The sequence below is a fragment of the Talpa occidentalis genome, unplaced genomic scaffold (genome assembly GCF_014898055.3).
Source record: "Talpa occidentalis isolate TD23 unplaced genomic scaffold, MPIMG_talOcc4v2.1 talOcc4.12, whole genome shotgun sequence".
In the NCBI taxonomy this organism is placed as follows: domain Eukaryota; kingdom Metazoa; phylum Chordata; class Mammalia; order Eulipotyphla; family Talpidae; genus Talpa; species Talpa occidentalis.
The window spans coordinates 54,133,559-54,161,335 of record NW_023601212.1 but is presented as its reverse complement, the minus strand read 5'-3'; the positions used below and the strand labels follow the sequence as shown (position 1 = coordinate 54,161,335).

Here is a 27,777-nt window from a genome sequence, read left to right as displayed (position 1 = left end):
CCGGGGCGCCGGAGGAGGGCCGCGCCCCTCCGAGGGATGGAGAGGACGGAGGCCGCGGGCGAACCTGCCAGCGGCTGCCCTCAGTGAGTATGGGGGGGCGAGGCGCCCTGCAGGTCCGGCGGGGGTGGCGGGAGCGCACAGTGGGGAGTCCCGGCCGGTTCCCCCAGCCGGAAGGGTCGTGGGGAGGCTGCCCTTCACGTCCATCTTTATTTCAGCGTTCCCGGCTTGGGCTGCAGAAGCTCCAAGCCGAACCCCTCTGGGGAGATGGGTTAGCCTTGGGGCGCCGTTCCAGAGTTGACGCGTCAACAAATTCCCTTCATTTAACTGAAATCGCCCCTGTTGTACCCTAACTCCCTGCTTCCTGGGTTCAACCTTAAAAGAGCGGGGTCGTGACCGGGTGGCAAGAGAGAGCTGGTCAGTTGTAGGCTAAGGGGGGAAGTGAATGACAGCCTCCTGAAGATGGTCTTTGAAGTTTCATTGACTTAAAACTGACGTGACATTTTAGCGAGAATGTGTATTTTGCTTTATGTGCATCCCCGAATCTCGCCTCGGGTGAATTGTAACAATTATATTTATAACAAACATAAACTCTTCGCTTGTCATTTGAGAGAATTCTATGGTGAATTTTTATAAATATATGAAGTGAATAATTTATTCCTAATTCCTAATTTATGTAAATAGGGATTTTTCTACATGCAGTTTTACTTCGAATGGAAAGAAACATCTAGGTGTATGTTGTAAGCAGCTTTTTCTCAGAGAGCAGAATAGATACCAACCCACAGTGACATGTGCATGTGTGCACAGAACCACTTGGTGAATAAAGTCCTGTGGTCACATTCATGCCCCGTGAAGACCCTGTGACATCAGCCCTTCCACTGGGGAGTTGTGTAATTCTGGCACTTTGCTTAACCTTCTAGACCGGATATTCTCATCCACAGAATGAGGCAAGCGGGCTAAGTGATCACTGGGTTTTTTGGAAGAGCCTGGGCCTCAGAAGGAGGAGGCTGCCTTCCAAAGGGGGGGCTCACCTTAACACCTGTATGACATAATCTCGCTGCGCCTCAGCTTCTCTGTAAAAGTGAGGATGATAATCCTCGTCTGGCAGAGCTGTGTGAAGACTGAGAGTGTGTTAAAAAGCACTTCTTGCAGGCCTGCCTGGCACAGGGCAAGATGCTGCTTGGAGTTAGTGGCACTATGGCCACCCTTTGAGCCCAGTCCCAGATATGGTTGGTCCTGTGATTTGTGCACAGGGGGTACCCTCTCTGGGAGGGTCCTATCCTGCGTGGTACCCCCCCAGCAGTCAGTCATCTGCGTTGGCTCCCTTGGGAAATGAAGAGCTTGCTGGCTCATGTTGACATATTCCACGGAGACCCCCTTGTTAGCAGAGCCATAGGCCAGGGATTGGAAAATCCCACTCCCACTTTCATTTTGTTGCACATTTGTTTTCAAAGTATTGTGTCCCATCTATTAAATGGGGATAGAAAAACTAGTATACAACATTCAGACTAGAAAGAAAACAAAAACACCTCATTTGTATTATCCAGTCTCTTGCACTTTTCAGTGTGCCCTTACATTAGCTAAAGGACATCCCCTGCCCTGTTCCCAAGTTAATCTCGGCTGGACAGGGCTTAATACCAAGGCACCTTGGGGATCCGGGAGTTGTTGGAGTGAGCCAGGTGCTGGGTAAGAGCTGTCTCTTTTCTCTTCCAGGGGATTCAAAGCAGGGAGCAGAGCTGCTGGCTCCATGGAAGTGATCTCAACCATGGAGACCAGTGACCCTGAGCCACAGCCCAATAATGGACACCTCCCAAAATCCAGGCCCTGCTCTCAGGAAGACAGAATACCCAATCTGATGGCCCCTCGGCCTCCCGGGGCATGGAGGATACAGCTCCATGGTCCCTCTGTGCTGGAGTGCAAGGTGAGGGCCTTGAAGGAGAAGATGACAGCAGACAGGCAGGGGACCAGCCCCTGCCTTGCCTCCCACGATTGGCTCTCCCCCAAGAAACCCAAATGCAGAGGAGTCAAGGTGGGTGGAGCTGGGACTCCATCAGAGGGGTCTTCCTCGCCTGATGCTGTGATGGTCCTCCCTGCTCAGAACCTTACCACTGGGAAGCTGGACAGCAGTGTTAATGAGGAGGAACCCATCAGGAATGGGAGCTCTAGACCTCCCAGGCCACCTGCCTCTGGGCTTGAGTGCTGGAACGGGAGGAACCCGTGGCCTCTGGAAGCTGTATGGACACTGCCTGACCATGGAAGGGGTCTGCTGCCAGAGCCCAGCTATTTGCAAGAGAACCCCATCCACAGAGCCACTCCCTACCGGCCCGGGGACCCTGGGCCTTGTAACGAAACCACCTACATGCCCACCCTGAAAAAAGGAAGGTCAGACCCCCCTCGGGATGGTCTGGTCACAGGGGGAGACCTGGACAGCGTGTCTCTGACCTCCGAGGAGGTCTTTGTCCCTAAGACAGCCCTGCCGGGGGGACTCTGGAGAACTGGAGACCTGGGTGCTCTAGGCACTAGGGGCAGTGCCTTGTCTCTGTCTGATCGGGTGGAGAGGAACCGCCTTCTGCTGCAGGAGATGCTAAATGTTGGGGGACAGGGCCCTACCAAGTTGGGAATCCCAGCCTGGACTCCATCCTGGGACAACGCTGTACCAGGTGAGGCTCACTCTGTAGGTCTGGGTGGTAGGCACACAGGAGAGAGTTCAGGAGGAGACAGGGGATGGAGGTACCCACAGAGGGGGTGGGCAGGAAAGGAGGGAGACTGTAGCAGCCTGTACCAAAATCATCAGAGCTGTTATTCTTACTTTGACATAGATTCTTTACAACCTCACAGCCAGCGCATCTGCTGAAAACCCTTTGCCCCTTGGCCCCTCAGACCAATGTGAAGCTCCACTCTGTGCTTGAGGTGGGGGCCACCGTGACTTATTTCCTGTGACTTGAAGCCCTCTCCAGAGTGACATTTTTGCATGTCCCTGGTATAGGTCCCCTTACCCCTCAGTGGACCTCATTGCCCTCTTGGTGGGGCACGCAGCAAGACCCCTCCCCACAAAGGCCTAGCATCCTGTCAGGTGGCTGAGCTGGGGAGGTAGCACCAGAGGGAGGTGCCAGTGTTCATACCAGAGGGACAGCCTTCTTGCCCGTTCCCGCTCCCCGTTACAAAAGCTCGTTTCTCACCCTGAGAGGACCCAAGCATTCTCCTCAGTCATGGCGCTGCCCACCAGCAGGCCACCATGCCAGGCTGTGTCTCCACCTCTCAAGCTGAGGGTTAGCTTTACCTGGGGAGGAAATAGCTTCTGGAGAGATCCTTCTCTTCAATAAGCATTATGTGGCAGCTGACAGAGCCTGGCTTTTGGCTCTGCCCTGATCTCTGATCCTGTTTTGGGTTCCAGGGCGACCAGCGGGGGACATGAGCTGGGACTCAGGCATCTGCCTGCAGGACTCTGGCCAGGACAGGTAAGAGCTCAGAGCTGTGTGTTCCTCATTCCTCACCTGGCCTGGCTGTGGGCTTGAGTTAGTTGAAGTGGATGGCCTTTGATCTAGATCCTTGGTATTGGTAAGTCTGACATTTACATACAAAAAGGAAACATCTACTCTGGGAGCTTACACTCAGAGGAGGGACTTTCCTGTGTCCTGAGGAGATGATATTTGTATAGAATCTTCAGGATGGGAATTTGGCCAATTGCAATGTTTCAGAGTTCAGTTAGATTGTGTGAGTACACATGAGGATATGTAAGTGTGTGCTTATATGTGTATTTATTCACTGTGTATGTATGTAATGGGGTGTGTGTGTGTGTGTGTGTGTGTGTGTGTATAGAGAGAGAGAGAGAAAAAGAGAGAGAAAGCAGATGCCCAGAGAGCCTTAGGATTCTTTTTTCTTTTTTTCTAATGATTTATTTATTTATATTTGCATAGAATAACGGGTGTAGGCCAGAGTTGCAGGGAGTGAGAGGATTTACCAGAGACAGAGTGGGGAGCAAACCAGCAGATCTACTGAAATACACTGCTGAGGGGAGCAGCGGGTGAGACAGGAGAGGTCTGCCATGCCGTGTAGGTCATCTCCCTGGCCAGGGATCAAACTCAGGCTCAGTGGCTGCTGATAGCTTCATAGTGCTGAGACTTAACCCCTGCACTACCAGGGAGGCCCAGATTTTTTTTTGAAGATTTATTTATTCATGCATACAAGAACCAGGGTACAGGCCAGATGTGCGGGAGGGTGAGAGGATTCACCAGAGACAAAGTGGGGAACAGAGCAGGCAGACTGACTGAAATACACTGCTGAGGGGATCAGCGGGTGAGACAAGAGGTCTGCCATGCCATGTGGGTATCTCCGTGGCAGACCAGGATCGAACCTGCCCTGCAGAGGCTGCGGACAGCTTGACAGCACTGTGCTCAACTGCCTGTGCCACCAGGGAGGCCCTGTTTTTTTTTAACTGTATTATTTTTTATTGAGGTAACATTGGTACAATACTGTATATGATTTAGAGGTATAGGTTACACCTTTTCAGATATGTATGTTGCCATCCCACACCCACCACCAAAGTACCTATAGTCCTCCACCATAGTCTATTGGGCCTGCTTCAGGCTTTGCTTGCCTCCTCTTCTCCCAAATAGCCTCAGTTCTGCAGTCAGATTTCTAGGATTTGTTTAGTTTAGTATATTTCTTCCTTTTGTTTCTTTATATTCCACATATGATGATATTGCCCAATATGTATGTCTGTCTTCTTCTGACTTATTTTGGTTATCACAATCCCTTCTAGTTCCAAGCATGTTGTCACAAATGGCAAGAGTTAACCTTTTTATAGCTGCATAGTATTCCACTATGTCTATACACCACATCTTAATCCACTCATCTGTTGGGCACTTAGGTTGTTTCCAGAATTTGGCTGTTGTAAATAGTGCTATAATGAACATAGGAGTGCACATATCTCTTCAAATTGGTGTTTTTGCATTCTTCAGAATAAGAGGCCTCTCTGGGGAGACATCAGTTGATTTAGCCTGGTCACACAGTTATTAAGTGTTGGAGCAAGAGCTGCACTCAGAGTTGCTGGACTCTTAGGTCTGTGTTCTAACCCTTACTGCTATAACCTGTAGCCAAACTACCTCACTTTGTCCTCAGGGATCCCACAGGCCACTCCTGAAGTTAGGGATCTGTGGGTCTTCTGCTTCCCCAGCGTGGTGTTCTCATGTATAGGCAGAGAAGGCTCCATGGGATGAGCTTGTTGAGATGAATCAGGAAGAGGGTTTTGATTTGGAAAACAGGAGGAGGCGAGAAGTAAGCCTTTCTGGGAGGTAGACAGCCAGCACTGTCAGCCCCCTTGTTCATGGGCTGCATCTGCACTGACTCATTAGAAATGGGAGAGGAGTACTGAAGAGGGTACCAGGCCTGGGCTGGCTCTTCTTCATCTGCTCTTAGCGGCCATAGTTGTTCCACCCCTTCTTCCTCTCTCACTGTAAAATGGCCCAGACTCGGCAGCCTCGTCCCTGTATGAGGCTCTGAAAAAGCATTTTGGGATTACACATTGCTTTCAGATCCTGAATTAACCCAGCTTTTGCAAAAGGCATGTATCACCAGGGGCGCTACGGCCCCTGAGGCCCCAGGACCTGCTAAGAAGTCTCATTGGAGAGGCAGTGCTGTGTGACCTGGGTCACCGGTTCAAATCAGGACTTTGTGTGTGTGTGTGTGTGTGTGTGTGTGTGTGTGTGTGTGAGAGAGAGATCTTGGGGACACTGCATCCTGAGTGTGTCTGTGGGGGCTTTTGTGATTGGTCTGCTGTGGGGAAATGGGATGGGGGGCATCTGGGATTGTTTCATTTGCGCTAAATGTGATTTCTGAGGCTGTTGATATCTCCTGGCCCTGTAGAGAAATCATGCCCATTTTCTAGATGCAGAAATTGAGGCCTAGAGGGCAGCCAGTCTCTGGCTTACATGCTTCTTCATGAGGAGCTGGAGCAGGGTGCAGCCTTTCTCACTTTGGTGGGTTCCAATTTTCAGGCCATTGTGAGGATTGCTAAGGGATTCAAGCTTCCTGCCCCTAAGCAATTTGTAGACTCTAATTTAAATGCAGGTGGGGAAGGGGAGGGAGGAGGACAAAAGTGGGTAAGCCAGGCAGGGAGCCCTCAAAAATTTTAAAGTCCTGGCCTGTCACTTAAGTGGTCACGCCCACTGTCATGAGAAAATCTCTGGTTTTTAAAATTTAGTGCGGTTTTTTTGCTTTTTTTTTTGTTGTTTGTTTTTTGCTTTTGCGGGGGGCATCCCTGGGTGGGCTTGAAAGAATTTAGTGTATTAACTAGAGTATTGGGAGACTTGCTGGTGAACCAACCTCTGTGTGTGAGTGCAGATGGAATTCCCATTTTCGATCTCACTGTCATTCTGCCTGCACCAACTTTGGCCACAGCTGAACTTCTGGGGCTCCTTCAAGGCAAGAACTGTGCTTTCCTGACTCTGGGAACCGGTGCCCGCCATCTAGTATTGTGGGTGTGAGGTCTCACCAAGGCCTGGGGCCTTGTATGCACTCTGTTTGCAAACAGGAGAGAATGTTCCAGATGGTTAAGACCTGCAGACATGTTTGGGAGAGGTCCCAGGAGGAATGTGGAAGTGTGATCAGGATATAAGGTGGGAAGGTAGCTGAGGTCATTTATGGAATTTAGATTTTTGAATAAAGCAGGAGGAGATGGAGAGACGTGAGCCATCTTCTCCTGCCCACCCACTCCCTCCATGTTGCATGGCCTTAGATCCAGGCAGTGCTGGTGAAAGGGTTGGCAGATCATCTGGCTCACTGCTCAGGTTTTGGAGTTTCTGGGACCCTAGCATCAGGGGTCATTGTGAGTCCTGGGGGTGAGCATGGGAGAAGAGACTTTCTTACACCACTGAGAATTTTCAGGGCTGGAGGGCCCTGAGGACACCCAAGACAAGGGCGTAACCAAGAGTGGCTGAGCCCCTGCCTGTCCTGTGTGTATCAGGCCAGCCCTTAACCTGCCCACAGACTCAGAAATACAGACACCAAGGAAAACTGGAGGAAACCCTCTTCCCACTTTCAACCCACCAAGACTAAACCAAAAAAAAAAAAAAGGAAAGAAAGAACTAAACCGTTCAGCAGTGTTTTCAAATACTTCCATGCTCTCAAAGTATCTAAATCCTAGGTAGGGAAGGGAGGATACTAACACATGAAGTCCTTTCTCAAAGCAAAGCCGTCTGGAACTCTCTTGCCCTGTCCTTGTCACACCTACATACACCCCACACATAAAAATCTCAATATGGTCCCAATTTGCATGAATAAGGAGGCTCCAGAAAAGTTCGTTTGCCCAAGACCACTCATATGAGGAGAGACAGGTTGGAATTCTTGTACAGAAAGACTTCCTCTTTGGCCCCCGGGGTAAGCAGGCCACTCTTCCTGCTCTGGGGTATCTTGGACACTGGTCTCCACACCCTGAGGCCTGGCAGTGCTAAACAGGGAACAGCCTTGGTTTCCTTCTGGGAATTAACAAGGAATTAATAGGTTTCTTCAGGAGGGCCAGGACAGAGCCGCACTGTTTGCTGATCAGAAGCCAAGGTCTTAGGGAAGCTCTGTGCACCTCTACCCAGATCCTTCTGCAGGTATGCAGTGCGCCCTAGCCTCTGGCAGCCATTCTTAAAAATGCCTGCTCTTCTTTGTTGAGAGAAGTACCTGCTTATTGTCTGGGCAGCAGCTCTGCTCCCAAGTGGCCTACTCATTCTCCTCATTCTGCAGAAATTGCCTTTCTGTGCAGCTCTGTCAAAGACTTTTGAAAATCTAGAGCAAAACCACCAAACCCTCTGTAGTTTCATGATGGTTTGTCACTTCCTACCATGCCTCCCCTTGAAGCAAATGACAAGGTAACCTGTTGGGCAGGTGATTTCAGTTCATAGCCAGAGATGCTGTCCCCTGCTCTGTAAGGGCGTGAGAGTGGCTACATGAAATAATGATGGTGATGATGATGATGATAATGATAATGATGATAATAATAACAGATACTGATATATACATTGACTCTTCCCAGGTGCACAACTCTGTGCCAGGAATCAGTTTCCTTTATTTTAACAACTGAGCTCTCACCTAGCAGATGGGGAAACTGAGTTATAACCCCTAAATCACCTACCAGTGACACAGCAACAAATTTTTCCAAGACCAGACCCCCCAGAGCAGGCTGCCCTTGAACCACACTTTAACAACAACTCTCTGCTCTGTCCCCAGTCCTGCAGTCTCTGGAAGAAGGTGCCTGTGATTGAGAGACCAAGATCAGGTCCCTGCCCACATGCGGCACGTGGGAGCCAGAATCAACTCCAGGCCTTCCTTTTCCTCCTGCCTCACTTACACGCAGTATGACCACAGGAGATCTCTGTCCTTGGTCACCGGAGAGCTTTACAGTATGCAAAAATGGAACAAATACTAGGCAATAGGGTTTAAATATGGTCAGCATGCTATTTATTTCCCTACTACCTGCTGCATCCTAGAATCTGGGAAATAACAGATCTCTTTCCATTCCCAATTATTTCCCTTTGTCACGTTCCTGAGATGAAGGAGTTAAATCCAGACTTGTTGGAGCTTATTGTTTTAATCCAGATTATGATGACTACAGAAAGAGGCCACTCTGTCTCCTTGACCTCCTGGCTAAGGAGAGAAATGGTGGTTGTCCTTACTTGAGGTCTGGACCTACCTGGAATTGAGGGAGTAGAAGTTGAAGTTAAGACTGTCCCTCCCCCTGGACACTGACTTAGATGGATAGACTGGGTGGGGTGGGGAATATATTACCCTTCGTCCTTGTGAAGGAGTTTAGGACATTGGTGGACTAGGGCCTAAGGGAAGGGCTGGACTATTCACATGGAACTTCAATTGTTTCCAGTAGTTAATTCTTTGTAGGCACTGCTGCTTCTTAAAAGCCAAACATCTATGGTGTCAACCACAAGGGAGAGGTCCTTAATTCTCCCCCCCACCCACTCCCCATGTTACACCAGAACATGACCGAAGATATATCCTCACAGGGTGGCAGTGTGAGCTAGCCAGCTCCCACTGTTTACAGATGGGGAAACTGAGTCAGAGAGGAAAGGCACCAGTCACTTTATCCTTGCCCCCTACCTGCTGAGCAGATAAGCCCCACATGTGCAAGCTTTCAAGAGAACATCTATTCCTAGGTGAAATTACTTTGCTTAGATATGCATGGACTACCCCCATCCTTCCAGAAAACTTCCAGAAATTTTGTGGGACCTGGATTGTGGGTTATAGTTCTATGATGGGAAGGGCTTGGCTCCAGGGCTGTGTGCCCTTGCATAGACCTGGGTCCAATTGGACTGCAAGGCTTCCCTCAGTTGAAAGAGTGGGATCCCATCTGCTTGGTAGGTGAGCCAGAATGATGCAGTGATGGGAGGTGGGTGGACTCAGTGCCTCTCAGCCCCACATCTGCTTGCCCCTGCCTCTTGGGAGAAAGACCATCTCCTCTGCATGGGGCTGGTCAGGGTGTGCCCTCCCCAGGGGGTGCCATGGCTGAAATAGCAGACCCTGCTGACCTTGGCTGCCATCTGTGAAGGTGACTGCCACGCTCCTCCCCGCTCAATCTGTTCCTGCATGGATGCCTCCAGGCACCTAAAAAGCCCTGTTTTTCTAATCAGCAGAGAAACCAGCTTTGTCTGCCAGAAACCAAAGTGGGATAGCTGATGATGAAAAAAAAAAAAAAATTTAACAGCTCCAAGTAGAGGGAGCAGAAAGAAAACAGACAGGCTGGAAAATGGAGCAAGTCCGATCTTGGCAGCATCTGGCCAGCTGCCTGGGGGCCCTCCTGCCTGCCCACCAGGTCTTGTGACAAATGCCCTCCGACAGCCGGGGAACCACAGCTGTCACCGGAAGGCTCCAAGGGTGCGGGCTGGCAGCCAGAGGCCCGCGGCTGCAGGGGCGTCTCTGGGCTGGTAACCTCATTATCTGTGCTGTCGGAGCAGGAGCCCTGGGGAGCACAGCTGCTCTCAGTGGCTCTTTGATTGGAGGAGCGGCCTGCCCACTCGGGAAGCTGTGCGAAGGGAGCCTCTCCTGCCAAAGGAGGCTTCGCGGGGCAGCTGGCCTGGAGCTGCATTTCCACATCACTCCAGTAAAGCCCTCCTGGTTCCAGGACTTGCCTGGGCCCTGCCAGGGTTCATAGGCACAGATGGTGCTATTATTCTAGCAGTTTTTTTTTTTTTTCCCTTCAAGCCCCAAAGCAGGGTAAGGTACAAATAACAAGAAAAAATATATAATTAATAATAATAATAGAAATTATAGTCTCTCAGAGCTTGTCCAATGGTGTCCCAAGAAGACCACAGAGCTCTGCCAATTTCCACTCATATCTCTGTTGTCTGGGGAAATACTCAGTACATTCTCCTGTGAGGACAAGGCCCTTTTCTGCCTATGACACATGGGGGAGGGTAAGATGAGGTTGGGTGACCACAGTCTGAGGTCTAGACCCTGCAGAGCCTTCACCTGCCTTAGTTCTCATTCTGTGGACCCCCCCGGTGAGGACGGCCCCACTGTCTATAACAGTGAGGACAGGGGGCAGCCACAGTGGATGCTGAAGCTTCGTAGAGTGTGTGTCTGACTCCAGCCGCCATGTCCTTGGCCTACCCGGGGACCCAGGATGTGGGCCGATGCTGGAGGCCTTGGGCTGTCATCCTCAGCTCTGCTCTGTTCTGCATTCACATTCGACCTTGAGCAATGTGCCAAATGTTCCTCTCTGCTCCGAACACCCTCATCTGTCAAGCGGAGCGAACACCTGTCCTCGCAGTCTGGCTGGGAAAGTGAGCTCCGTGGAGAGAAGCTGGGTCTGTGGGAGGTTGCGGGGCTGCCGTTCCTGCTGTAGCGCTGCGCTGGCTATATGTCACTGTCTGCAAGGCAGCTTTGAAAAAGGGCTGCTGTCATTTTCTGTGGATCTGCACTGGCCGGAGATAGGGGTGGGGACAGCACATCTGGTAGGTGGTGAGGGTAAACGATCCTTATGATGATGAAAGTTGAGTTATGCGGGGACTTGGTGTGGGTCCAGCTTAATGGCTCTTAACTCCAAGCCAGACCTGACACTGAGGCAAAAAGAAACCAGAACTTGTGCAAATGTCTCCCCCCAAAAGAGCTGAGCTCTGATGGGCAGTGCCCTGCTCCCGTGTCTATGGCGGGAGCTCAGGGTGGCGCCGTGTGCGCCTGAGCGGGTTTGTGTGGGCGCAGAGAGAAACAGAAGGAGAGAGGGAGGTGAGGCATGTAAAGACCATCTGGCCAGGCACAGGCCCAGCCTGACAACCCTGGCCCTTTTCTCCCTCTCCTCTCAGAGAACACTCACGTATGTCCAGGGAAGGGACAGTAAAATAATCTGGAGACTCCCTACCCTTTTTCTAGATCCTTCTGGGGTCTCTGCCTCCAGTCCCTAAGTGGATATCTAAGGTGGGCCAGCTCCTGGGCCCCAACCTGAGTCACTTAGGGCCATTTCCCAGGCCAGTGGCCCCAGACTGGCTGCCCTCGGGTAGTTGCTGGACAAGGGAACCTGCACATGCCTGGCTTTCCCTGACATAGCTATAGTTGACATTGTTAAAGCCCTCCTAATCTGGGATATTTTCTTCTAATCCCTCCTCCGCCCTCTTTGGCTTGGTTGCCTCCCCAAAGAACTGTTGGTCCAAAGCCGGAACCCTTGCTGAACCCCAGGCATGAGGAGGCCAAGCATCTGCTGCAATGTGCCCGCGTGAAGGCCAGGATCCAGCCCCTCCGCGCCAACCATGACATTGTGCCCACCATCGCCCAGGGCAGCCGGTGAGTGGGGCCAGCAAGGGAAGGGATATTGCTCACAGCTCCCTTCATCTGTGTGTGTGTTTCCTGGGTCAGGCACTTGCTTATTTCATTTAGTCAGCCAGTCCACCTCGTTGAGGGCCTAAGTGGCATGCATTGAGGATTTGAAAATGAATGAGACATGTTCCCAGCTCCCTGGTTGGATAGAGGTCACAACCTCCAGGGAGAAAGACAGGCAGATGAATCAATACAGTGCTGTGGACTGTGGTACTGTAGAGGGAAAATGTGGGTGCAGAGCAAGAAACCTATAATTCTGTGAGGAAAGGAAAGGGGAGGCCCCAGCAGAGGTAGCGTCAAGGTTGGGGCTTACAGGAGATGTAGCTGTTCACTGGGCAGATGACAGAGGCAGGGATGAGCCTCCCAGGATAGTACCCTGAGTACAAACACCGTGCTGAGGGGTAGACCAGGCTGGAGCATGTGGGCATGCCAGGGCGTGTGGCACTAAGGCTAGACAGCTCGGTGGAGGCCAATTATAGAGGCCCCCTGCCCGCTGAACAATTTGGACGTGTCCTGAAGCAGCTCAAAGCCACTGAAGGATTGTGCAGGATTGTGAAGGATTGTGCAGCACAATCACATTTGCAGCTCAATGAAGCCTCAGATTGTAGGGATGTGTTGGATCTGAGAAACTGGGGGCCAGGAGAACGCTGCATCAGGGTTCTGGTAAGAGGTCTAGGGAGGAGGATGTAGAGAAAGAGATGCCCAAGAGCCAGAAGCAAGCAGGTTTAATGAGGCAGGAAAGAAGTTGTTAAGACCTTGGCACCAGACCACTGGGTTTCATTTCCGGCCCTGCCACTTCCTAGCTGTGTGCCTTTAGGGAAATCTCTGTGCCTCTGTTTCCTTATCTGCAAAATGGGAACTACAATAATGCCCTCTTCCAGGGTTGTTTGAAGGCATATAAATTAATATGAAGTGTTTAGAAGGACTCCTAGCAGGTAATGTTAGCTCTTACTATTGTTTAATTGATGTGAGAAGAAGAAGGGGAGGCACCCAGAAGCTCAGGGCTCTGACTTGGTTCTGGAGATTTGGGAGGGGGCAGGGGGGATTCTTAACCAAGGAGTAAAGCCTAGGTGCAGGGTCAGGCTTTGGAGGAAGCTGTCCATGGAGCATCCCCAGAGATGCTCATCAGGCAGTTGGATACAAGATCTGCAGAGGAGGAGAGAGAGGGCAGACAGCAGGTTTGGGCAGTACCCTGCTTTTGTGATGTTGGAGCTATGGGTAAGCAGAACTCATCAAGGATAAAAGGACAGGAAAAGAACAAGTTCAAGGATATTCAGACCAAGTTTCATGACCTTGAGGCACGCACTCCATATACATGTCGCTCCAAGTGACATCCATCCTCCTCTTTGTGCCTATTCTGTCTCATTTACACCCCAAGGAACCACCACCCTCACCAGGTGCACCTGGGCCCAGATGAGGCTGCCAACCCAGGCCAAATTGCTCCAGGCCAGAGGAGGATCATCTGTGCAGCTGATCCAGCCTGTGGCTTTGGAGCACAGTGGGCTGCCAATTTCCATCACATATGGCACCAGAGGGAGTGAGGATTCTTAGTGCACTGGACCACATGCTCTTTGATGGGGCTGCTGAGCCCACTCATTCATGGCTGAGGACCTTCATGGCACCATTGGAACTGTGCCAACATGAGCACTGCAGTCTGCCTCTGCATGCAGGGTCATTATGGCCCTTAGGTGAGGGGCCCAGGAGAACCTAAATCCTGGGAAGAGGTGCCAGACAGGGTGTCCTTTGGTTTCCACATCTGTACCTTCCACTTCTGGCTGGAAGGTAGTAGTTAGGAATGAGCATGTCTTCTTTGAGGCCTACTCACCATTACCCACATGCATATAGGCCCAGAAAACCTTGCCATGCCACTTTCCACAGATCCTTAGGCTGGATTGCATAACCTTAAAATAGATAAGTCCATTAGCAAAACAGACTTGATTGTGTAAATATACTCTTGGACTTGTCTTCGTCCCCAAATCACATCAGCAGTGCAAAACAACCCCAATCACTAACCTTCAAGTAGATTCCCTTCCTCCAGGCTGTCCCTTAGCCATAGAAATGCTATAGAAATGCAAGGTGACCTACTTTAGCAGCTGCTGTGTCCAGAAAAGAATTACTTTGACTTGGCAGCACTGGTGAAACCTCGGAGGGTATCGCTGAAAAATCAACACCAGATGGCTTGCTGCAGATGCTTAGAAAGGTTACGCTTGTCAGATCACCCTGGAGGGACATGCTGAGTTAACATGGAGATGCCACACAGGCGCCGGGCCCAGTTAGAGGCAGCCCGTCACCCCACCCGCCAATCCAGAGGCATTGCTCCTTCCAAAGAGCAGCCTGGTGAAAGATGACGGAAGAGTGGAGACAGGCAGAGAAGTCTCCAGAAGGCCTTTCTCCTAGGTCTGGCTGGAGAAAGCGCAGGCAAGCCTGAACAGTTGAAGAGGTAGCCAAAGCTGCATTTTCAGGAAGCAAACTGATGTTGAAATCAAGCAGCGCCTGGAAAGACATGTTCTTGCCATTTGGGGGATAAACACGCCGAGGTTGGCATTCCTAATTCTGGGAGGACAGAACACATCAGCAAGATGCAGGGCCTGGAGGCTGACACGTTAAATATTATTGTGTAAGATGGAGGCTATTTTCAGGCTGTAGCCCTTGTGTGGGTCACAGCAATTGTGTGGTTAGAGAGGGGGGGCTCCTTATAAGGCCGTATAACCCAGGTTCAGAGCCAGACCAGAATTCCCTCTGAGGGGATAGCGACTGGGCCTCCTCTTGAGAAGCCTGGCAGGAGTGAGGTTTGTTGACTGCTGAAGTGCTTACTCTCTCTGTGCTTGTCTTCAAAATCTTCACCCCCTGTAGTTACTGTTCCCTCACTGCTGGTGAAGTCCCCTGGGTGTGCATCATTGAGTGATTAGGCTCTCCTTCATTTCTCCTCTTAGAGCAGAAATGTCATTTCTGCTTTGGGGTGAACTCCAGGATGGTTCAATTCACCATCATGCATGTAAAAGTTAAGTCACTAATGGGCTCTGGATTCCTTTATTAGATTAGGAATGTACTGCTTTAAAAGTGGGCCTTTTTCACCCTCCTTAGAATAGAACAGCCCATGTCTGGTTCACAGAGCAAGGCAATGCTGCTGGGGGCTGAGAAGGATTGCTGTGTACCAGTGTGCCACTCTCGCAGTGGGCCTTCCTGTGTTGGATAGGCCTGGAAGGCCAGGGCATCCTGCCTGTGTGGGGGAGGTAGAGAAAAGTGGGGGTCCTCTGGCTTCTGGGGGGTGGGTTTATACTGTTCTGGACTGTTGGAGAGGCAAGAATGCCCTGAAGAGGTCCCCATGTAGTCATGACCCCTGCAGAGTGAATGGCCCATGACCTCTTCCTTAGATCTGGCAAGGCCAAAGAGATGTGAGTGTAGGTGGGGTCCCAGAGCAGAGGGTCGGTGCTCCAGAAACTCCCATTCACCAACAGAGGATTTTCACTAGCACAGGGGCCCGAGAACCTGCACCTTCTTCAACAGGACCTGATCCTGGAAATTTAGATCTCAGCCAGGAGCCCAATCCTGCACATGTGGGCCCCTTTGTCCATAAAAACAAGGTAAAAGTCAAGTTCATGACCATGCTGGTGTAAAGGTGAATATGTTAATATTATATATGTGAAAGCTTTCTGTGACTTTAAAAGAAATGGAAACCTTTCCATGGGCCTCTGGAAGCCATGTGGGCCTCTGGTACCAGGCTGCTGCTCCTAAGTTGACCTTGTTGGAATGTAGTTCCAGAAACCAGGCTGACCCATAACTTTTCAGTATTCCTGAGCAGCCCTTTAAAGCATGGGATCTGCTCAAATGATGCCTACAAAATGGGCAGATCTGGCTTAGCAGTTCTCTTTTTTAAAAAAATTCCTGCTGGAACAGTGCTTGTGAGGGGAAACACTGAAGTCAGGAGCTGTGGCAGGTGTGCAGGCACCCACTGGGTAGTGTTCCACCCAGGTCAGTGTAGATGGCAAGGGACACCTGGCATCACACTCCAGGGAGATCCCAGCATTTGCATTTTTAAACTACATGATTGAGAAAGCACCCACTCCTCCATGTGAATCAGGGGCTAGGATGTGAAGCAGTTTCCCACAGCAGGATCTTGGCTCAAGCCCTATTCTACCAGCTCAGCATTCATGGTTGGGCAAGCTCAGCCGCTCCCTTGGTGTGGTCAGAAGCCTGGAGTCCGGTACTTGAGGCACAGGTGAGTGAGTGCCTGAGGTGCTCAGCTGCAGCTGGTTCCCATGGAACTATGCAGGGAATCAGTCCTAGACAATTTAACTCTTACCTTTCAGTCTACCCCCGAACCCAAAGAGTGGCCTATGATATCATATCCATGCCATCAGCAATCCAGGCCATGTTAACGCAATGTGAGTCTACTCTTTGGCCTCCATGTGAAGGCACAGAGTGAGGGGATGGTTAGGAATAGTCAGTGACACCCCCGGGGTGCAGGCCATATCCCCCTGAGCTAGATAGGCAAGGCTGTTTCTCTATCAGGACATACCTTAAGGGCCAGTAAATGCCACATATGGTTCTAGAAGTCACCAGTTCAGTGACTATTCTCCCCTCTGGTTGTCATGTTTTAACAGTAATTGTCAAGCATGGTGCTTTCTTCCTGCTGTTATCTGAACAGCATGCCATGTTTGTCCTTCTGGGTAGAAGTAAATTTGGGGAGGAAGGAGCTGACGGTAAAACAGCCTCCAGAGCACTGGCATCCCACTTTCCAAATCACCGGAGCATCCAGTAGAGAGAGGATTAGTAAGTCCACAAATCACATGTATTTTGTTGTAATAATTTGGAGTGTGCAGGCAAGCTTAAGCAAGTTGTGATCTGTACAGAATGCCGTTGGGGCAGAGTTTAATTCTCTGGGGAGATGGAAGGCGGGGGTGAGGAGAAGGCTATAGTTAGTTAGGGAAGGCTTTGTAGGTGTTTCAACGACTGAAAAGTCCCACAGCTTGTCTTTCCCAGCTTCTCAGGTGCTGGTCAGCACCTGTTTGTGTGTGGCCTGTTCTTTGTAGAAATGAGGAGGGGCCACCTGGTCCCTTCCAGCCTAACAACTTCTGCATCTGTGGTGATAGATGAACAGAACAGGTGTTCAGAGGAGGAAGACATTATCATGGTGTATTAGTCAGGGTTCTCCAGAGAAGCAGAACCAGCTCTGTGTGTGTGTGTGTGTGTGTGTGTGAGAGAGAGAGAGAGAGAGAGAGAGAGAGAGAGAGAGAGAGAGAGAGAGAGAGAGATTGATTTGCTTTCAGGAGCTTTCAGGAATTGGCTCATGTGATTGTGGAAGCTTGATAAGTGCAAAATCTGCAGGGCAGGCTGGCAGGCTGGCAGGCTTGAGACCCAGGGAGGAATTGCTCCTCAAATCCACACTCTGCTGGTAGAATTCCTTCTTACTCTGGGAAGGTCAGTCTTTGTGCTAGTAGGCCTTCAACTAATTAGACAAGGCCCACCACATTATGAAGGGCAATCATTTATTTGAAGACTGTCAATTCACATGCTGATTTTATCTGAGAAAATTCTTTATGAAAACATCCAGAATAATATTGGACCAAATACCAGGCACCGTGGCCTATCCAAGTTGACACATAAAATTAAGCATCACACCTGGAAATACACAAGCCTTAATGAATAGGATCCAGATGTCAGCAGTCTACTGGTCCAGGAAACCAAGGCAGGAGGGCTGCATGAGGTAGATAGGGTGGGAACCTGCAGGCTCTGTAAAGATGCTAAGGGATGGAGCTAGAGAGGAAAGCAGGCAGGAATATGGAGGACCTGTATTTACACCCCAAACTATGAACTTGATCCTGTGCCCCTTGAGGTATGGTGTGATGGAAGCTGTGTTCCAGGAGGCCCAACAGACTGGAGGCAAGGAGGCTGGATGGGAGGCCACTGCAGAGGTGCAGTGTGAACGATAGGGCAGCGATAAATGAGAGACACCATGTGAATCCTAACACTTAGGGAGAGCAAGGGTCCCTACTTAGGTAGTCTGTGAGCCCAGCCTTACATTACCTGGTTCTGGGGGACACTGGTATGAGATTTGTGGGGTTTCTCTGGCAGAGCAGGACCGGACCAGTAGCCAGTGTTTTCCAGAGAAAAGGTTACGACAGAATTCAGGTTCTTCCCAGCACAGTAATTTTCACCCCTGCTTTCTAGAGTGAGGGAGCGACTAGGGAGCGCAGGTACAGGAGGGGTATCAGGACAGACAGCATGGAGAGTCCAAGGAGATCCATCAGTGTCACACTGTCCAAATGCCATCTAAGCAAACACAGAACACCAAGGCCACACTTTTCAAGGCCATAGATGTTTAGAAACCCTGTCTGCCTCCATAGAGACTTACAATTCGCTTTTCCCATTAGACCTTTACAGCAAACACAGTATCGCAGATTGATGCCCGCCGTGGCCAGGCTCCTTGCTGTCATCCTTGTGCGCAGGCCTGAGTTCAGTGACATTTCATTTTTACCCAGGCTGAGCCAGGGAACGGAACCTTAGCCCAGAGTGAGGAAGTGGCGCTGATTTTGTTCAGTGCTGTCTGAGGGTAGGGATGGGTTTGGAAGCTACTCCATGTTGCCGCCTGCCTCCTCAGAACTTGCTCTGGGGCAACTTGGGGGCTGTGGTTCCCCAAGGGCGCTGTGGCAGACTGGGCCGCAGGGGACCTTCCTCCCCATCCTTCTGCCTGCAACCTCTCTCCTGTCTCTCCATCAGAGATAGCCGGAGGAGCCCAGCCACGTGCCGGAAGTTGCCGGTTACCTGCAGAGACAGCCTCCAGAATGGCAGTGCGTGTGACTCCTCCAGTGGGGAATCTGGCAGCGGGCAGTGGCTGAGGCAGGGCACCATGCCTTCCCATGTCCGCTTTGAGGATGAGTCGGCCCTTGAGGCCGAGTCCCGCTACTTGGAACGGCTGCAACAGCGCCAGCGCCAAGGACAGGGCCAGGGGCCCCTGCGCTCCAAACCTGACCTCTCTGACTACATCCATGGGGGCTTCCAGCGCAGGAACACTCCCCAACAGGCACTGTCCAGGCTTGTGGGCCACCTGGACCGCTGGGTCCTGCCTACCAGAGGTGGTGAGAGGAAGTGTCGAGCCTGTGGTCATTGCCTCGAGGACCAATGGCCCATCCCTGGGAAGGCACCCCCAGACCCAAGCGTACCCCGGGATGGTGAGTCTTCTGAAAGGATGGAGGGGGTGCTGTTAGAGCCCCTTAACTCCCAGGCGCTGAGCTTCCCCCTCATGCTCCTCCCATCCAAGCAAGGGCTCCATATGGAATGGTTCCGGGAAACACACACTGGGGACACATCAGTGTGCCCCGAGGAGGTGGGTCCTGCCCTGGACAGCATGGACATCTCTGACACCTGCAGGACAAACAACGAGGAGGCTGGAACTGCTCAGCCCAGCAGGGCCTGTGACCCAACCAGAGGAAGCAGCCCCCATCCTCAGGCCTCCAGGCCTCAAGCGGGACCCAGGTGGTTCTGGAAGGCTGACAAGGAGCCCCCCAAGAGCCCTCAAGACCCATGCTGCCCGCCAGGGGTTGATCTGGCAGAAGTTGCCAAAGAGGTGAAAGATGGCAGAGGATGTCCTCCTGTGTGTCCCACAGATGTCCTCTCTAAGTCTCCTGTCCTGGAAGCAAAGAGGGTTTCCTTGGGGTCCCAGTGGCAGCCTGGCTTAAGGCTGGGAAACTGCTGGGCTCATTCTATAGATACCAAGACCCCGGGCTGGGCAGCCTCAGCCATGGCCTCTGCCATGAAACTGGAGTCCTCGGGGCCAGACCAACAAACCCATGTGGTAGAAAGTGACATGTCTCTGGAAACTGTCTCCCTACCACAGAGCCTCCTGGAGCCCCCTGCTCCTCACCAGGTCCAGCAGCCAAGCCCTTCCCCTGAAGTCTGGGTGCCAACCCCTCCCTCTTCAAGGAAAACCACCTCTCCTGCATCTCGCAAAAAAGCATCCCTGGCTGCACCCCGCAGGCACCCTCACCAGGGAGAGCCGGTGAATTCCCCGCTGCCTCCTTCAGGAAGTATCGTTCCCAGGGCCTGGGAGCCTGCCCTCCTACAGAACCAGCCCTGCAGCCCCCAAGTCAGGCACCCACTGTCTACCAATAGCTGCAACAAAAGCATGCCCCGGGGGCTGTGGGAACCCCGGGGTATAGCTATCCACAAGGGCAAGGTGGAGAAGGAGCCCCAAAGTCAGGAGCCGGAGCCACCCCAGGAGAACTGCAGAGAAGGTAAGGGATGGCCCTGCCCAGACAGTCCCAGAGCAGAGACCTTCCGCAGGGCTGTGGCCCCCAGGCCCTCAGTGACTGGAAAGGGATGCTGTGGTTGTTACAGGAGGTCCCCAAGGCTTTCTAGGCTCAGCAGCTGCTGGTGCCATCGGCTTCATGGGGCCCATCCTTTCTGTAGCCTCGGAGGAGTCAAAGTCCATCCAGGAACCAGAGGGAGGCCTGCCGGAGACAGAGTTGAGTTCCAGAGGGCCTGTGACATCTCGGTGAGTGACAGGAGCAAGACAAGGTGGGGACTAGGGTGCAGGTGGGTAAAAAGATGCCCCAAGCGAGGTAGCACGCCTTAGCTCACTCCCTACTTCCTAATCCCTACAGGGTTCCTAGAGTTACTTCCAAGCCTGGCACCCCTAATGCCCCTTTCACACTGTTTTTAGTCTCGTGCACTTGATTATTCCTTCACTGAGTATTCACTGACTGGCCTCAAGGTCCAGGTGCCATGCTGGGGTGTGAGGAGCTGAGCAGCTAGTCCAAGTCCTCAGGGGGCTCCCGGGTGGGGCTATCTGTCATATCTCAGCTCTCAGTTACTAACTCCTGACTATGGACTTGATGGACTTGGAAATAGCTGGAAATAGCCCACCAGCCACCTTTTCATTCTCTGCTTCAGCGCTGAGGGTCTACATTTCTGGCCCTGGGCCTCAAAGCTATGGTGAGCCAGTCCCCTAGCTTGGGCTCCTCACTCCTCACCATTCCTGTGATAAGCATGAGGCTTTCCGTGCCACCCAGAACCAAATCTCTATCTCTCGCCCTGTGTGCTTCTAGAACTCCAGACCCCTGCATCTCCTTTACCCTGACATCTCCATCAGGCACCTCAAACCCAACACTGCCGAACTAAACTTTCAATTATTGCCCCCCAAGCCTTCTTCCCCTAGTCTTCATCCCAGAAAACACACTACATACTGCTCTCGCTCTGAATATGGGCATCATCTGCCCCTTCTTCCTTCTCTCCCGCTTTAACCCACCAGCCAGGCCTCTCCAGCTCCTACATCCATAATCACTCACCAGCACTCCCGTCTCTCTGGCCCCAGCTGCCTTAGTTCTTTCTGTCTGACTCTGAGCATCCCCACCTGCTCTTCACCTTCACTTTTGTCCCCGCAGCTCCTTCTCCACACAGCCATCAAGGGGATTATCTTAAAACCTGAATTAAATGATGTCCTTTGCCCTGTTTAAGTCCCCCAAGGGGGCTCTTCTCAGACCCTGGCCTTGGCTTACAGCTCAGGGTAACCCAACCTCACCCACCTGCCTGACCTCGCCAGATACCTCTTGTCTCACCCAAGTCCTGTGGGCCATCCTGTTATGTTCCTGAGCTCACCCACCTCTCCCTGTTTTTCCTCTCCCAGGCATCCCCTCCACCCAGAACTCTCCTTGAACACTCTCCTCGGGCCTTGACAGGACTGCCTCCTTCTTGCCATTTGACTCTCAGAGGCCTTCGTTGGTTTCCCTATGAAATATCTGGTTCGTCTCTGCTTCCTCCTACTCACAGCCGCTCACCTTTGTCTACTTCTCTGCTGTCTATAAGCTCCCAGGAGTGAGAATCTTGTCTGTCTTGTTTTCCACAAACCCAGTTGTCCCCACACACCTCAGAAACTACTGGAGGTGGAGAAGAGGTCCTGCAGATGGATGGAATAAATGAATGAAAGAGTGAATGAACAGGGCCTCCCCGGTGGCGCAGCGGTTGAGCGCTGGGTTGCGAAGCTGCCCGCAGCCTCCGCGGCGCCGGTTCGATCCCCGGCTGCTCCCCGGCCACCGGAGGAGGGTCCCACATGGCGCGCAGACCTCTCCTGCTGCCCGCTGCTCCCCTCAGCAGTGTACTTCGGTCCTTCTGCCTGCTCTGCTCCCCGCTCTGGCTCTGGTGATTGCTCTCACCCTCCCGCGCTTCTGACTGTACCCAGTGCATGTATAAACAAAACAAACAAACAAATAAATAAATAAATAAACATGCCTCTATTTAAAAAAAAAAAAAAAAAGAGTGAATGAACAGCTCAGACAAGACCCTTTGTGTCACTAAACTCTGTCTTGTCCTAGTTGTTTTCCTTAAAGGTCTCCCAGGTAGTTTACAGAAGTCCACTCACCCTTTCTTTCTTTCTTTTTTTTTTTTAAAGCTTTCTTTTTTTTTAGCTGCTGCTTTTTTTTTTTTTTTTTTAAGATTTTTTTATTTATTTATACAAGCACTGGGTACAGTCAGAAGCGCGGGAGGGTGAGAGAATTCACCAGAGCCAGAATGGGAAACAGAACAGGCAGACTGACGATACACTGCTGAGGGGAGCAGCGGGCAGCAGGAGAGGTCTGCGCACCATGTGGGACCCTCACCGGTGGCCGGGGATCGAACCGGCGCTGCAGAGGCTGCGGGCAGCTTCACAACCCAGCGCTCAACCACTGCGCCACCGGGGAGGCCCCCACTCTCCCTTTCTGTCTGCAGCCTGGCTCTCACCTCCTCCATGAGTTGTTGGTGCCAGTGCCCTGCCCTCTCCCACCCACCTCATGTCCACCTTTGAATTGCAGAGCATCACTGGACGTCTGTGCAGCACCCGGCCTGCCCTCAGTGGCCCCTTCTGGCAGGAACAAAAAAAGCAAAGGCAGCCTCACCACCCTGGGGCTGAAGAAATTCTTCTCGACCCTGAGCCAGGGCACCCGGTCCAGGTTGGCCAAGTGCCGCAGCTACAGCGTGGAGCAGCTGCAGCGCCCCACGCCTGGTCTGGCTTCACACACCAGCACCTCCAAAGTGAAGAAATCCCCGTCGTTACAATCCCTGCATCTGGTGAGTCCAAGGCCCCCACAAAAGGGAGTATGAGGCTAATGATGGTGTAGCCACCACTGGGGTAAAAGATGACAGGAAGCCTGAATGCTGAGGAGGCTGCCCCAGGAGCCCAAGGTACAGAAAGGAGAGCTGCTGGCATTGCCCAGGGAGTCCAGGAGGTTCTCCTGGGCACAGAGGGTAGGCAGCATTTCACCCTTCTGTTCTACCACCCAGCCACCCCCATCTAGGCTCACCCTACACTCTCTCCTGCCCTCTTCTCTCAGCTCTGCCACCTTCTAGATTCTGGTCATTCTGGAACTTTCTTCATTGTCACAGTGACTCTAGACAAATCACTTCACAACTGGACTACCTCACCTCAACAGCCCCCTGGTGACTGCCCTGCTATCTTTTTCTACATGGCCTTTGGAGTGGCCCTTCTGAGTGCAGATTTTGCCATGCCACCATGCTGAGCATCTATCGTGGGCCCCTCATCAACCGTCGGATAAAGTTCAGAACACTTGATATTGCCAGAGGGTCTGTGATCTGGCTGCTTTCATCTCTCAACAGTCTCCTAACACTTGACCCCAGTTCTTGACTTCCTTGAAATTCTGTCTGTAATCCAAGGATTTGAACCTTCACCTGAAATGTTTCTCCTGCCTTCTCTACCTCTAAATGTCTGTTCATCTATCTATGAACACTTTGGGCATTGCCTCCTCCACCACTGCCAGCCCTTCCCTGGACTGAGCTGGGGGCCTCAACTCTGCCGTCCCGTCTCACCCTGTGTGTCCCTGCTCCATGGACATCTATGGAATTTTAATTGATTTTTGTCTGTCTCCCCTCACTGGAGCAAGACTTCTTTGATGGAACACTCCTTAATCTCTGCATTTCCAGCCCTTAACATAGTGGCTAATATAGTGTTTCTACTTGAAACAAAGCCAATGAATGAGGGGTGAATTTAGACCTGCCAGCTTAAGTTCTCCATCCCCATGAGTAAGAAGATAAGCAACTAGTACCGCACTCTCAAACAGGTCTCTGAAAACCTGATTTGGTTCCAGGCATTTCTAGGTATAATGTTCTAGCTCCTGCTCCTCTCCTGGGCAGGACGAAGCAGGTGGTTGTGGCTTGGGGTATTAGAGCCTTTCATTTTCCAGGCTGAAGTAGGGAAGAGAATGCAAGACAATGGAAATTGCACTGGCTGTCTTGCACCAGGAACAGTACCTGGGACATGGCCAGTGATCCGTGAATATTTGCTGCGGAGATGAATGGAAAGCAGAGAACCAGAGGCTGTGTGCTCAGAAGCTGGAGTGACATTGTGTCCTGGGATTCACTTTCCTCACAAAATTAGAAGGGTGTGTCTGAGCTGGGGTGCTGGGATGTATTGTCAGCAGAGCTCCCGTCTCTGTAAATGTCCAGGGAAATGACAGTGCAGGTAGCCATTTGCGTCAGGGAGGGGTAATTTTAGGCTGAGAAAAGACAGCCAGGAAAGCAGGGAGGATTGAGATTGGAGAGAACTAAAAAAAAAAAAAAAAATTTCAAGAAAAGGGGAAAAAATGACACAATAATCTATTGCACCTAGAAATATTCACAGCTTATCTCAGGATGAACTTCCTGTGAGCTGGTTGTGCTACAAGGGGACGGAGCATGTGGCACTGCTTGGATATTATTTTTCCCTCCTGAGTGGACAGAGGCTCTGTGCTCACACCTCAGCCCACAGGCTGCTCCCATGTCCTCTAACTGCTGTAATAAACCAGCCTCTAGAAGGCTCTCTTCCCCTCTCTCTCCTTTCCCCTGGGAACTCCTGCTTGTCCTTCAGGTCTGAGTAAAACATAACTTCTCCTAGGAAGGTTTCTTGAACTCTAATACACAATCAGCCCCCACCCCCAGAAGTCTTCCTAATACACCTGACTTCTATTCTTAGCCTTATAACTAACGCTTACAACACGCATTTAGGGTTTTTAACTCATCTGTGAACAAACAGTTGAGGGAGATTTGTCTTGCCCAATATTTTAGGCACCATGCTGTTTCACATTCTCTCTCTCTCCCCGCCGCCCTCCACCAAACCACCTGTGCCCATACCCCATCTGTCTCCCTTACTGAACCCCTCCACCCTTTCACCTATTCCCTCCGGTAACTGTTATCTTTTTTTTTTATCAAGTTCAAATTTTTATTTCTTCTAAGGCATGATGTTTTTTAAAGGTGCATACTTAGATAATTTTTTTTCAATGTAAGCCACCGTAAATGGGATACTAAAGAATCACAAAATAATATTGATGATTTTAACTCTAAAGTTAATTTGCTTTCACTTTTTCTTAATCCATGAGACAATTAGTTTTTTTTTTTAAATTAGGTTTTCTTCATCAATGAGATAGCTAATTAGTATCAGAGTGCTAATTGTTATTTTACCCAAAATGTTTAAAAAATAAGCTTCAGGTCACCTTTGTAGGCCCATCTCCTTGAGTAAGGTAATGGTGGTTCCTGTTGAGCACTTGAAGTACAGACAGAAGCCTCCACCATAACTTTCCAGGAGTGATTTCAGCTTTCTGATTGGGGGCAGGTCTTCCTCACCAGGTAGCTTTTCTCACCTGCAATATTGGATCCTGCCCACCAGGTGTCACCCTCTCACCAACATCGGAAAACTTTCTTTTCAGAACCTCCAGTCTCTGCTGGGTGGCAAGATGGACCGTTCTAGCCTCTACCTGGTAGGGGAGCCAGAGGATGACAGTGCAGCTAGCAGGTAAGAATGGGCAAATAGTTTGGGGGTAAACTCAGAGATTGGCCAGTGAAACTCTAAGTGTAACTCCTTTCTGCCTCAGCAGCATGGCCCAGAGTATGGGCCCTATAAGAGAATTTGAGGTTGCTATCTGTGCCTTGGGTGCTACCTTAGGACCTTTGCCCTGTGTGATTAGGCTCTGAGGTGTGGGATTGCTGGAAGAGATAGAGGTGGGAGATTAGATTCCTCAGTTCCTTGTCTGTCTAATATCTTGACATGAGAGCTTCTCTAAATCAGCTAAAAAGTCTATCAAAGACTCAGAGACAAGGATATCACCCCCTCCCCCAATGAGGCCCATGACCTGTCATCCTGCATAGATAAATTGCTTAGCTTAGAGGGTCTTTGATGAGACCCTCTAGCTAGCTTCTTTATTCAGAGCTCCACGGTGGGGCCTCAGCAGGTCTTTTAACCCCTGGAAATTTTATATAAAATTACAGCTTTCATCAGCTTCTCAGAGAGGTCTTTCTACCTAAAAGATTAAAAAGCACTGCTCTTGCAGGGGAATGGTCCTTTAATTCAAGGGAATGGAAAGCTGTCCTTTAGTTCTACAAAGGACAGCTGCGGAGCCCCCAACGCTCAGCCCTTGAAGACTCATTACTGGTTGAGGTGTTTGGCACCCCAGTCTCCAGTCTCAGGAGGCCTTAAATATCTTTTTTTTTTAAGATTTATTTATGTATGCATACAAGAACTGGGGTACAGGCCAGAGGTGTGGGGGGGGGCAGTGAGAGGATTCACCAGAGATAGAGCGGGGAACAGAACAGGCAGACTGAAGAAATACACTGCTGAGGGGAGCAGCAGGTGAGTCAGGAAAGGTCTGCTGTGCCATGTGGGTAGTTCCCTGGCTGGGGTTCGAACTCGTGCTGCAGTGGCTGCGGACAGCTTCATAGATTTTGTCTTAACTCCTTGCGCCACCAGGGAGGCCCGGCCTTAAATATCTTTAAGCCAGGATGGGACAGGCCCCGTTGTTGGTCTTCTTTGCCCTTTCTCTGTCTCTGGTTCCCTCGCAGGCCAGCCAAGGCCCGGCTCCAAAGTGCCCTCAGTGTGGAAGACGTAGGTGCCCCCAGCCTGGCTCGCACGGTGGGCCGTGTGGTGGAGGTGTTCCCAGACGGCACAAGCCAGCTGCAGCTACAGTGCTCCCCAGAGGGTACTTTCGGCTTCTGTGTGGCCTCCGGGAATGGGCGCCGGGACTCAGGTATGCCCCCTTCCCTTTCTGGGTTCCACAGCCCTGGGGTCACAGCAAACCACAGAGAAGACTTTTGGGTGTGGTTCCAAGGCTTTATTCTGATCTTTGGCTGAGAGGTGGAGCGCTGAATTCAGCAAGCCTCTCTGTAAAATGACTGGAATTCTCCCCCCTCAGGGGCTCTTTCTGAAGAGTCCAGGTGGGAGGCTGTGGAGGGGTAGAACTGGCAGGCTTCACGCCCCGTCCTGCTACCGTCTGCTGACATCTAGAAATCAGAGTCTTAAAGGCCATTTTTTCACTGGTGAGCCAGAGGGAGGCTGTTTGTGCTTGCCGGGCTTGGGATCCCTTTGATGTGGCTGCTGTGTTTAAACGGTTCCCTCCTCCAGCTGCCGAGTGTTTGGGCATGTGGCGTGTGCCTGCATGTCTGTGGCCCAGGTCCCTCCTGAGGGTTATGTCACATGGTTCCTGGCTCCAGGCCCCTGGCTGGGCTGCCCACTGGTCTTCATCCCACACAGGCTGGGTCAGGTTGGGGCTCTGGACGGCTCTGCACTGGGCCTGTTCTCAGCCCTGCGTTGTGAGCCCTTCAGGGCAAAATGACTTGCCCAGACCTTTGCCAAGGTCTGTGGTCCAGAATCCCATTCAGGGCATGAGGTCCTGAAAAGTATTTCCTTGAGTAAGGAAGAAGGCAGTATGCTGGGGTGGGGGAGGGGGGAGGAAGAAAGGAGAGGGGGGAGGAAAAAAGGAGGGACATGTGCAGACCCCATCTCAGACCCTGCCTTGGCTGGGCTCTGCAGAGGAAATGTTTAAGCCTGTGCTTTATCTCCTGGGTCAAAGTTATTTTTTTTAAAGATTTATTTTTAATTTATACAATAGCTGGGGTACAGGCCAGAGGAGCAGGAGGGTGAGAGGATTCACCAGAGACAGAGCGGGGAGCAGTACAGGCAGACGGACAGAAAACACTGCTGAGGGGAGCAGCGGACGAGATAGGAGAGGTCTGACGCGC

General features: G+C 51.3%; 1 protein-coding gene across 1 annotated transcript; it reads left to right on the top strand.

Moving 5' to 3' along the window:
• Positions 1-16: 16 nt before the first annotated feature.
• KIAA1614 (KIAA1614 ortholog) lies at positions 17-27,457 on the top strand. The gene is given in 10 exon segments (XM_037506347.2): positions 17-83; positions 1,711-2,657; positions 3,392-3,455; positions 11,626-11,769; positions 18,523-20,036; positions 20,140-20,296; positions 22,590-22,845; positions 25,433-25,461; positions 25,463-25,558; positions 26,602-27,457. Coding segments are annotated over 10 exon segments (3,543 nt in total). The 5' UTR covers positions 17-36; the 3' UTR covers positions 26,891-27,457.
• The last annotated feature ends 320 nt before the right edge of the window (positions 27,458-27,777 follow it).